This window comes from Salarias fasciatus, chromosome 15 (assembly GCF_902148845.1).
Source record: "Salarias fasciatus chromosome 15, fSalaFa1.1, whole genome shotgun sequence".
Taxonomy (NCBI): Eukaryota; Metazoa; Chordata; class Actinopteri; order Blenniiformes; family Blenniidae; genus Salarias; species Salarias fasciatus.
The window spans coordinates 21290181-21302620 of record NC_043759.1 but is presented as its reverse complement, the minus strand read 5'-3'; the positions used below and the strand labels follow the sequence as shown (position 1 = coordinate 21302620).

At 47.6% G+C, this 12440-nt stretch overlaps 1 protein-coding gene across 2 annotated transcripts in view; it reads right to left on the bottom strand.

Annotated features, from left to right (window-relative positions):
* klhl29 (kelch like family member 29) overlaps nucleotides 1-12440 on the bottom strand; it is a 223042-nt gene that overhangs the window by 13130 nt on the left and 197472 nt on the right. For both annotated transcript variants that reach the window (XM_030109884.1, XM_030109885.1), the window contains one exon: nucleotides 1856-2049. In XM_030109884.1, coding sequence (XP_029965744.1) covers nucleotides 1856-2049 — 194 coding nt within the window. The remainder of the gene's footprint in view (nucleotides 1-1855; nucleotides 2050-12440) is intronic.

Below are 12440 nucleotides of genomic sequence, written 5' to 3'. Positions count from 1 at the left end.
GGCGGCGGTCGGGGGGGAGGCGGAGACGCGGAGACGCGGACGCCGTTCTCTCTTCGCGGGGAACGGTTTGACATTTTTGGAAAGCGCGCTCGTTACGACGGCGACATGAGCGGACCGGCGGCGCCTCTCATCTCGTCGGGCCGCTCGTTAGCCTCGGGTTAGCTCGGCTGGGCCGCTAACGGCTAGCGCAGCGCGGCGCATCGTCTGCATAGTCTGAAGCTCGCTCATTAACAACTCATCTGTTGGTTGACTCCACACACACAAAAAAATAAATAAATAAAGTGAGTGAATAAACTGGCTTCACTTTGAGTTGACGAGCAGAGAGCATGATTCCTCTCTGAACCGCCACACCTGTCCTTTTCTCTATCAGGCTCTGTTTTTGACGCAGCCGGTCGGGTTCAGGTGTGATGGTGTTCCAGGGGCCTGAGTGCGAAACAAAAAGACAGAAAATGTTCGGATCAATAGTAATCATCTGCGCCACCAAAAAAAAAAAAAAAAAAAAAAAAAAAAAAAAGCGACGAGCCGCCTGTAGATAAGACGTCTGCGGTGGGAACACATCTGCCGGCGCTCTGTATCCTGCTACCTTGGAGTTATGACGGCCTGGTTAAGGCACCGCTCGTCCTTCACGGGGGTCCCCGGCGGCTCGGGCTTCTGCTGTAAATAACTCCGGTTTGGCTCATAATGCGCTGGAATCCGAGCCAAGGCGCACCTATCATTTCAGGTTTGGCCCCCTCATTATGATGACAAGGGCAATAATGCAGCAAGAGAGGGGGAATAATGGCAGATACTGAGCGGGATGATAATAATGAGAGGGAGAGAAGAGCGGGAGAGGAAAAGGTCACACCCTGATTGCAGAGTCCTCCGCGGCGTTGGGAATGGGTCATCATTCTCACCGGAAAAAGCACGAATATGACGAGCGAGAACTCACACAGAAGCGAGATTTAAAGTTGCCGAATATATATACGCATCCAGGGTTCATGGCTTCGGTGGGGAAAGTTTGGTACATGATATCCAAGGAAAGGTTTTCAGTGAGAACACTGTCGCTAGGCAACCAGGCAACCATAACTGAGGTCCAAAGACACCTTGTTGCTCTCTAATGTCAACACACACGCACCCTTACATTTTTATATATATATTTAACTGTCTGGAGGAATATCTTCCTCCTCTAATTTATGCAGCTACAAGCTCAGAGGTTAAATCCATCTGCAGACCAGACAAAAAACATCAGACAAACCTGTTTTAAGATGTAAATAAAACCGGCCGACGACCGTCAAACGACTAAAATCTCATGATGAGGATAAATAATCAGTTTAGTTTGAATACAGAGAATAATAAAAGTGATAATTAGCTTAGTTTAAAAAAAAAAAAAATCAATTTTAATTTGTGCCAATTGCACTTAAAATATGTGATTTAATGAATAAGTTTAACTTTCCTTGCTTGTTTGTATCCCTCTCCAACATTACATTATGGAAGTGATACTGTCTCATTACCGCTTCTCGTTTCCTAAAAAAAAAGAAGAAAAAACCTCTGTTAATACTGATGATTTTTTTAAATGCTGTCTGGAGGGGAAACCATTTAGCTTGTGAGAGGATAATTTGCCTCCAAATTCAGAAATAGCAGTCCAAAAGGAGGAAAAAAGAGCCTTCATCTGGGAACACGATACGGCAGCCAAACAGACACCGGTTTCAAAAAGGGAACAGCTCTGTCATGAGACCAGAAGAGGTGGCTGTAACAATGGCAACACGCACACACACTCACACACACACACAATGCATTTCTCCACTTTGTGTGGAAGCCCGTGCGTGAAAGCTCGTGAATCGCCGACAAAAGCGGAGCGCACCGCCGTCTGCCTTACCTATCATGGGCGATTCGATGAAACTCCAGGTGTTGCTCTGCGGCACGTAGGACTGGAGGACGCCCGCCGAGCGGCCGGCCTCGTTCACGCCTCCGAACACGTACACCTTCCCTCCGCACACGGTGGCTGCCGCAGAGTGCACCGGCTTGGGGAGAGGCGAGACGGTCTCCCACTGGTTGGTGATCGTGTCGTACCTGCAACAGAGAGCCGGCGTTCTCAGAAAATTTCAGCAAGGGGAAGCAAGACCCAAAGTCCTGACATTATGCAATAAACAGGTGCATGATGGGGAGGATTATTTATAAAAAAAAAAAAAAAAAGAAAGCTGATGATCCATAAACTAGTCGGCAGTCAGTCGTTTGCGGCCGTTTACAGGGACACTCGGATTTTAAAGTCCCCACTGCTCTGAATTCACAGTGAAACGCTCATTTTGGCTGCGGGGCTGACAGATATAATTAGCAGAATGCCTACACCACCAGGGAAGATGAAAAAGACCAACCATTACGTACAATGACAGCAATTAAAGCAATTACACAAAACAACATATGTTGGGAGCTACAAGCCATTAGTCTCTGGAGTTGGGCTGTGTGTCAGCGCTGAGCTCTGGACCTCGTCTCGCCGAGCCCCTCTTTGGCAGCGACTTCGCCGAAAACCCAGCCGACCCAGACCGGCCCGGGCGGACGCCGCCAGATGAAAAGAGCCCGACACGACGCCGAGCGCGCTACGTGAGAACAAGACTCCGGCTCGCGGGACCGTGCCCTTGTCAGCGTGTGTGTGTGTGTGTGTGTGTGTGTGTGTGTGTTTATATGTATATTTCTTCCATTTGCATTTGTTACTGCTGGTGTGTGTGTGTGCGTTGCATCCGTTTTTTGACTGGATGCTCCATTAGCGCCGTGTGTTAGCGGCGCAATCCCGCGTCCAAAGGCCACTGATCAAAGCCGCCGCGCCGGCGGCCTTCCAGCTGGAGAGGACCTCATTAAAGAGCGGCGGACGGATCCGCGATCTGTGATTAAAACGCACGTTCATCCAGACCAAAGCAAGCCTTCCTAATCAAGGTTGCGACTTTGTTGTGGAAGAAAAACACCTTTGTACTGAAATAATAAATAAATAAAGAAATACCGGAGCCCCGTGTCCCCAAGCCAACAAACCTTTTACTTAGAACACTTGAGGGAAGCTTTCCTTAAAGTAAACTCCCACATTTACACTTAAAAGCAATTTCTCGGGCTGAAATTATCCACCAGGGTCGGCGACCTTCATTAGCGCACAGGTGTCGCCTCTTTCGCTTATTCCTGCAACACGCTGCTCCAGAACACACGAGCGCCGACAGTTTAACCCTTCACAGGCCATTCACTGGAAAAAAAAATGACAAAGCACCCGTATAGGAGACGCTGCTGAAACCTCTGCACACTTCAGGGGTACAACAAGTGCAGCAGCGTCGCTGGCTGCAGCTTTTGTAGTATCTGAAGTCAGCCTGAGTTTAAACTGACACCTGGAAGCACTCGGCTGCCTCCGCCCTCCTGCAGGGGAGGCTGGGAGATAAAGTGTGTGTGAATTAGCCTTTGGGAATATTCTCTTAGGGGGTCTGATAACGTTCCTCGGGAAACATCTGCTGAGGGGACGGCTGCGAATCGACTGTCAGTCTCGGAAAGTGGCGACACGGGAGACGCGCCGGGAAAGGTGGACCTGAGACACTCCAGCCTGCCAATTAGTGCTGTTTAAACAAGGACACACACACACGCACGCACGCACGCACACACACAGCATCAGGCTGAGTAACCGAGGCCTGCTGAGGACCAACACGAGCCTCGTTCTCCGGCAGATGTAATTACCCCTCAGACCACACTGGGGGAGGTTCATAAATTTAAGGGTCAGACGCTGCTGAGAGACGCTGATTACGGGACAGACAGAAGTCCGAACGGACTGCTGCTAACAGCTGGCCTCCACCAGCGGAGATACAAGGAAACAAATCAGAGAGAACATATAGAACAATGCAACAATGCCACAACTGCTTCAAAGAAATACAGACTTACAGCTTTCAACTTTAAGCCTCAAATCAGGAGAAAGTTCTGCAAAAGAAACAATTCAACACTTTTAAGACTGGATTTATGAGATTTTATGGCTGTGGAATAAATCAAATGCGCAGTGAATTAAAGCTTCTGTCCGTTTTGCTCAAGGTTGTTCACTTGACATACGAGTGAAAAGCCCAAAATTCCCTTTTAGATTTCTGAGATATCATGATCAGCCCAGGAGTTATTATTATGACATCCACAAGCTGGCAGGATGGGAAAGTTCAGCTGCTAATTTAATACAGAACAGCCCATAATGAGAGCAGGAAAATATTAAAAATTTAACAATCTTTTTAAGAAATTGAATTGAATTTCAGTTCGGTTCCATCTAGTTTGGTGGTAGTTATATACGGCTTCACAAAAATCCAAAGTTCACTCTGGAGGGAGAAAGTTTCAGGGACGAAGAAGACAAAACAAAGCCTGAGCTCTCCTGACTTAATGAAATGATCAGGTTTCTATTTCTGATGCTCTACAAGGGCCTGAAAATCTAAACCGTTCGGTTTTTATTGTGCCGTTTTCCACATGGGAAACATTTTCAGTCTTTTGTTGCTTCGTATCGTTGGGATCTTTAAAGTGGCTGCTGCTGGGAAATATAAAACAAGCTGCAGCTACATTTCAGCCTCAACATCTCATTTTCACTTAAATGCACAACTCTGATGAATGAATTCTGCTGCCTGCGTACTGCTTCTAATTGACATTTTACTTAACCATCCAGGTTTTCTCAGGATCTGCAGCTGTAAACACACATCTCATGTAAACGTTACTGTTTTGTCAGTTTTTTCTGAGTTCCTTCTCCTTTAGTGAGCTGGGATGAGCTTGAAGATGGATGGATGGATGGATACAGAATTCAGCAAACAGGACTTGAACTCTTCCCATTTACGTTCTTTCCTTCAAATGCAAACGGATGTTGGGCAACCCGTGCCGCTCTGGCTTCCCCTGCGTGAGTCGATGTCACCATTAGTGGCGCCGGATCAGAGAAATAAACGTTAAAGGAGCACAAAAGGTAAACACGGCACAGCTATCACGCTTCTCAAAGACGGCTGGGTTCTGTGATGAACGGCAACACGTTCAGGTCAGGAGGAAGCGCAGTGTTTCCCGCCGTCTGGGGTCGCGAGTCTGATTGAAGCCATTACGCGTCTGATTCACCATCAAGCTCTCAATGCGGAGCGTGACATTAGGAGTGACACTAAAAAGACTGGGAGTGGGCGTATATGGTTTGATTGAATCTGTAAGGCAGAGACGGAGAAAGGAAGGCGGCAGGGGAGGGGAGAACACGACGACACGGTGCTGATTGCAAAAACAAAGACCGTATCTGTGCTTTTTCGTTCCCCGACGTCAGACGCCGTCGTCTCGACCCTGCAGGATTTTATCCATCAACATGTTGCGCCGCATCGATTATTATTTTTTTTCCCCCCCCTCCTTGTCTCATCCAAGTGTTTATACACAAAGACTGATCACCGCGTGGAGCCATGTAATCGTCTGTCGCTCCTGACAGGGCTTGTTTCATCACGCAGGGACAATCATCTCGAAAATGCAGCTGCGGGGTTACAACGGGACAAACAATGCAGGATTGTGTTCTTTTGTGTCGGCTGAGAAGCCGCTAAGAAAAAAAAAACAAAAAAAAAAAACAGATTGATGGCACGTAAGAAAGAAGCCAAACTATTCGCCAGATTTGACTCTGAATATGCAATCTGTTAACGCTCGGGGCGACCGGCGAGGAAACCCACACGCCTCTCTCCGGCCGCTTTGCACTGCCCCGGCCAGGCTGGACGGGAATCTAACGTCTGGCGGCAACAGGTGAGAGCAGACAGGTGCCGAGGAAGGCGCGCAGAAGCGTGTTGCCATGTTTGTTTACGTTGACAGCAGATGGGTTTGACATCTCTCCACCTGCCCGGCTGCTCTGCGTGGCGCACGGGAGGAGATGCTGGGAAGTAAAAAACGGGTCCGGAGAATTATCTGCGTGGCGATTAAGTGGAGGGTTTGAGGCTGGTTCAGAAGACAGCAGCACGGTCGACATAATCCAATTACAGAACATGACTCTGTGTGTTTCCTATACTGGGTCTGAAGATTCCACTAAGCCCCGACATAAACATGAGGCCGCTACCATGCTGTGATTAAACTATACGCGTTAGTCCGTCTTGTTCCAGATCCCCCCGCCGCATCTGTCGCTGATGGTAGAGTTTGGGTTTTGAGAAAAAAAAAAAAAAAAAAAAGAGTAAACAGTTTGGAAGCCAGATTAATTCACATTAGGCGTCCCTGTCAGTGCCGGTGACAGGAGCTGGTGGGTTTAGCTAAAAATAAACTAACAATGCTCATGTTCATCAACATTAGGGACGCGTCAACCTGTACGGACTGCGGCTCGCCGACGTGTTCCTAATAGAGCTGGGACAACAGCCTAACAAGGTGGCTCAGAGGAGTGCATTATGGGATAATGTCTCAAACAGCGGGCGCTCGTCACATCAGCTGATTGCTCCTTGTTTTCTTACCTCGCTCTTTTGCTGACAAACAACAGCCACTAGGAGAGAAATGTTTCGGTATGGAATGTAAATTTGTTCTTGGGGTATGAAGCTATGGCTCTTTTACGTCTTCAATTCAAGTTAAAATTGATCAGATCTGACCTGAAGGTCATCTGGAATTGTATTTATGTTCTGTGCCGTCAGCCTGACTCTTCCTTCCACCCTGCAAACTGATGGGCCCTGTGATCTTCTGCTGAGGACCGTGATCCCTGAGGACCGCGGCGTATTAAACCCTCTCCAAGTTAAACAGCCGCGGCAGAGTCGCTCCGCCATGACAGTGTTTCAATCAGGACCCCTGATCTTCTGTATAATTTACACCAAATAGTTATGTTAATCAGATTTAAGACGAATTTATAATCCCGAGAGTCTTGAGGATCTGGAGAGCGTGCTGGAAGATAAATGCAACTAATGATTTTCAGAAATCCATCTCTGCCTCCCGCTTTAAAGACGTGTGTGTGTGTGTGTGTGTCGATGCGTCGTCTGCGCGGCGTCCTCGCCAGCCTCAGATGTGTCACTCGGCGGTGACGTCAACTCAGCCCCGCCGGCAGAGAACGAGCGCCGCATAAGCAGATATTGGCCCTCGGGGCCTGTCATTTTGTAACATTAACAAGGAAACATACATCTGAGTCGCACGCTGCCGAAATTAATGCAGGAGGTAGAGCGTCAGCCCAAATGCAGGCCGCCGCCGCCGCTGGATTGACTCGCTGGCATTATGCATCTAAAAGCCGTGCATGCATGCAGATGTGTATTTGATGCTGTTATGGGGCTCTAAATCTATTTGCACGCTCACATTATGGAAACTAGTCCTTCCAGTGGGAAAGGCATTCAGTTCTGAGGAAAAAAGACACATTTAATGGTAGATTAAGGTGATGGTTATGGTTTGGAAAAGCAATGCATGGAGGGAAGAGATCATTTTTACCGATAAGAATTTCAAGTTGTCATGATTTCTTACAACAATCAAAACAACAAATGAGGGAAAAAAGTGAGATTTTTAACTTGAAAGTGAACATATATGGCAACAAATAACATAAATATAAGTGTGTGTCAGCTGTTTGTCGTCCTCTCTGCTTCCACACACGCTGCTGCGTCGTCTGAAGGCAGCAGATCTGAACGCAGCCATGTCTTTAAAGCAGATCTGCAGGAATTGAACGCAAGCCAACGCAACGTCCCCAGAAGGCATGAAAACATGTGTGCGTATGTGTGTGTGTGTGTGTGTGTTTCTGCTTGTGTTTTCTCCTGATTACCGAGCAGCTGCGGCATCAACATGCTGCAAGGAACGGCGACCAGAGCTTCAATCAGGCGGGACATGCTGTTGCGATGCACCGGGCGACTGGAATAGCTGTTGAGCGGCTTCCGCCGGCCGCCGCTGACCACGCTCAACCCCGTCTCTGACCACACGGCTCAGAGACGAGCCGTCTCCAAAATACTCAAGCGAGGCCATCTAATCATCAGAAAGGCGCCCAAGGCGCCGGGCCGGCTCGCTAATATGGTTAACTGGAGGGTGGTGGGGATGATAAACCACGCTTCTCCTCTTTTTTTTCTTTCTTTCTCCACATGCATGAGATAAACTATAATGGATGAGCTGCCAGTCACTGAGATACTGACATGTATCATTTCCCCTGAGATACAAACTACAGCATTTATAGAGTGAGAAAAGCAAAATGGGAGCTAGGTGGAGGAAAGGAAAGGGAAAAAAAAAAAAAACCTCACTGAGATAACAAAACCACTCGGGCTCCATACACCTCAACTCAGACAAAAAGATCCATTAAGAGGCAGAAGAGCTGCATCACGCTGCAGTTACAACCACACGGCTTCGGCATACAAACACTGACTGCTCGACAATCGACACAATATTCTCCGCAGTTTGTTGTTAAAAAGCCTTGAGATCCAAACAGTGAGGCGTGGATGAAGGTACACAAAGAGGAGAAGACACTCCGACAAACTCCAGGTTCATTCAAGCTGCTAACCATGCTTACACCACAGCACTGTAACCTTTAAAAAAAAACTGTGTGCAAACTGGAATGCAATGGAAGTTGGCTTTAAAAATAAAAAAAAACGAAATGCTCTCATCGCCCGCGGAGAGAAGCTGATGCTCTAGATTCTATCGAGCAGCAACTCATGCCCTTAAGTTACAAACTCGCATTAATCCCCGCAACACCCCAGCTATCTATCTCACTCCCGTGAACACTATCTCTGTGTCTCTCTTTCATTCTCCTCCGCTGCCCACACACACCCTCAGATACATGTGCGCACTTCAATGTGGACTGAAAAAGAAAAAAAAAAAAAAAAAAAAAAAAGAAAGAAAAAAAGAGAAGAAGAGGAGAGAAATAGAGTCGTATGGGTAAATCCACCTTATTTCAGAAGAAGAAAAACTGGCAGCTCGTATTCAAAGTGCCGCGTTCTTGAGGGTGTAAAGAGGTTTGCATTTTTAGCTGTTATAGCTGGAGGGGGACACTGTGATAGGCTTAAGGATCGCTCAACTTTTCCTTTATTCAAAACAGTTTTTTAAGATGTCCAATGGAGGCAATAACTGCGACAGACAGCAGCACAGAGGAGATTACATTACGGCTGGTAAACAGCCCACCTTTTCCCGTCCTACTGCTCCACTTCTGAAAATCAGAATGAAAACGGGATTTAATAATCTGTGGGTGCATTAGCCAAGACTGTTGCCAGGGACGCGTCTCAAAATGAATCGAGACAGCTAAACGAAACCACTGCGTGAGATGAAGATCATTTCAGGAAACGCAGCGCAAGTTTAAAGCTGTTAAATAATCCACACATGACCGGGATTCAGAAACTTCTGCGGGTCAGAGCTCATGGAAAACAGACTGAGGCAAAACGGAAAGCCGTGGTCAGTGTGGTCAGTCGAATCAACATCTGAAACTAATTTTGGAAAGTGAAGCGGCGCGCCGTGGGACGGGGGGAGGCGAGGGACCATCTGGCTTGTTATCGGCGCGCAGTTCAGGAGCCACCAGCGCCGCCGCTGCGGGGCGGCATTATTGCCTGTGACCCGGGCAGACTCCACATCTGGAATTCCTCTATCGACGCTTAAAGATATATAAAGGTTTTAAGACAACATCTGCTCCCAGCCAGGCGGCATTTCTCTCAGGGAAGAATCATCAGTCATATTTCAGCAATAAATAGTCCAGCAAATGAGAAACTTTTTAACTTTTATCATTATTATAAATTCAATATCTTTTGCTGCTTTGACATACATTCATTACACATTTTTCCAACGTCTGGCGGTTCTCGTGACCTTTAAACAAATGTTTAGCAGCATTCAGGTGGAAGCAGGAGTCACTAAGCGGCTGAAGATTTCCGCTCCTCTTGTCCGTCGATAGTAAATGGCGAGGAGCGGCGGTGTGACAGGCAAGCCACACAAACAGCGCGGAGAGGAAATAAGCCTCTTAATTAACTGAGTGTGTCGAGCACATTTAGTTAACCTTAAGTGTGGACGGCCGTGCGCAGCCACCGGGAGTTAAGGCCATCGCGGTTGACGGAGCCACCGGAGCTCCGTCTCCGAGCGGCGCCGAGGAATCCCTGACATTTGGCGCCGCACACCTATTAAACTCCTGCTACTTCTGTCAAAACTGCCGTTATCAAAGGCGCAGCGATGCACACGTCGCTCTGGTTCTTATTTTTGTGTGCTGTTTAGAAAAATGACAGTTGCGTTACGCTGCCATCACTTTGGTGGTTACACTGTCGATCTGAAGCAGAGTCTGAGAGACGCTTTCTACGTCTCACTGTGCAGATTAAAAACCAACGGAGGAATCATACCAGACATTTCACTGTATTCTGCATCGGAAGGGTGCACTGAAACGGTATTATTGTTTGGTGCTAATTGTGAACCGTTTTTGCAAAAACAAACTTTTTTATAAACTTCTACACTCCGCCGCACAATGGAAAAAAGAAGAAGTTAAAATGTAAGGGTTATTATGGCTCCATTTTACCAGCCCAGCACACTGGAGGTGAAATTGGGCTGTATGTGGACCCTGAACTAAAATGAATTTGACACCCCGGGTTTATGGCTGGAGCAGCTCCGTGCAACACTAACTAGGATAAAGTGGCTACAGAAGCCCAATACATGCAAATACAGCCTCCGACTCCACTTCTCACACATTTCATGTTCCCCCTCAATAGGACCTTTTTCCATGAATAGTTAATTTCCTTTCCCAAACTTTAAAGCATACTGTCTGAGAAAGTTTCCGTCCTCATCTGCTGGATGACTAGTTAGCATTTGAACATCTGTAAGTTGTAGAAAGGGTTGAGAAAAAGTAGACGTGTCCATACAGTCCTGAAACATCCCCCGACGACGTCCATTTGCATTCCCATGCTGTGCCACATTCAACTGCAGCTGATTTGGTTTGTATAATGCCACCAAGGCACGAGCATGTGTGTGTGTGTGTGAGAGAGAGAGTCCATCAATCCCTCATAACCCTCTGTTTCCCGTCACAAGTAATGAACTGAGAGGTTGTGATTTGGCTGCAGGGAGACACGGCTGCTGTTGTGTGAACCAGCCCGAGCCTGGACGGCCCTGCAAACAATCTGCACGCGGGTATAAGCATCGCTGGCGCGCATTAACATGTTTCCCATTTATCCGAGATGCTCGTTTGCAGGCGAGGTTGGAGCAAAAAAAAAAGTCCAGTGCAGTCCAGGTGGCGGACAGGGAAAAAAATAAATAAATAAAAAGGTTGCTGAATTGTGTGCTGAACTTTCATTTGAAAGGAAATTGGCCCACACGTGCAGAGCGGCGCTGAAATGTGCATGTGGGCTGTTTCCACAAAGGGAAGCTGCTGATAGCGACGATGGATGGATGGATGTTCATTTGGATTCACCCGACTGTGACTTCCTGCTCCTTTGCATATTGCTTGGCGTCTCATCCAAAATGTGTTGCTCACACACGGGGGACCGCCGGGCGGGCCAAAGAGGAGCGACGGGTAAACAGGAGGAAACGGGGTGAGAGGGGGGCAGGGGACGGGAGCGCTGGGGGGTGGGGTGGGGGGGGGATAAAGTGAGCGGCAGTCGTATTTCTTGGGTTAATCTGTCTGTCGGTACATCTGTCAAGTCAGAGGATGAAGGCGTGCGGCGGCGAGCGACGTGAGGGAGAACATCCATTTTGGAGAGGAGGAGTGGGAGTGAGGACAGAGTGAGAGTCTATCTGTGTTGTGTCAGCTGCCATCTGTGCGTCAGAGCACATCACGCAAACTGTGAGGCCTGCGCCCACACCTCCAGTACCACCCTGCTGTCTGGTGGGCAACACACACACACCAATACACACACACACACACACACACACACACGTCTCTGCACTGCCGCTGTTCTCTCCTTGCCTTTGCCACACAGTCCTCGCCCATGTTTCACTCTCTACTGGATTTATTCAGGGGAAAACCTGCAGCAGAAATCACCAGAGATCAAGAAACTCTCCCTTTTTTTTCTCCCCGCCTTTTATTAAAATATCACATAATGCAATGCGACACTGTGGTTACTGGTGAATATGTGTATTTCTAAATATAGCCTCAGGGCCTGAAGGTATACAGTTAGTTACAGTAACAGCAAATTCGCATTGGGTGTTGTTTACACTCATATCATAATTACAATTTATTCCTGTGCTTCTGCATATCTGTTTATATCTTAACAGGCCGATCTATTAATCATATGAGAATTTGCATATATGCACATATAGGTGTGTTATTCTATTATATTCCAGGGCGGCTTACAGCGGCAGACGGAGCTTATCTTATTCATCTGTCGGCACATGTACCCATGTAGCAGGACTGACACACACGCGCAGGCTCACCTTTGGCTCCGCTCTATTGCACAAACGACAGCTCTAATCCAAATTGTCAGAGATGAAAACAAAAACAGCGGCTTTGTGACAACTAATTTGAACTCGTTTGTATGCACCCCCGTTCCCCGTGTTGATTCTCTCCGCATGTGACAGCTGCTTGTACCTGTGTTCCTCCTCCCCGGGTTGCTAATCAATGTCTGATGGTGAAATCCACGGAG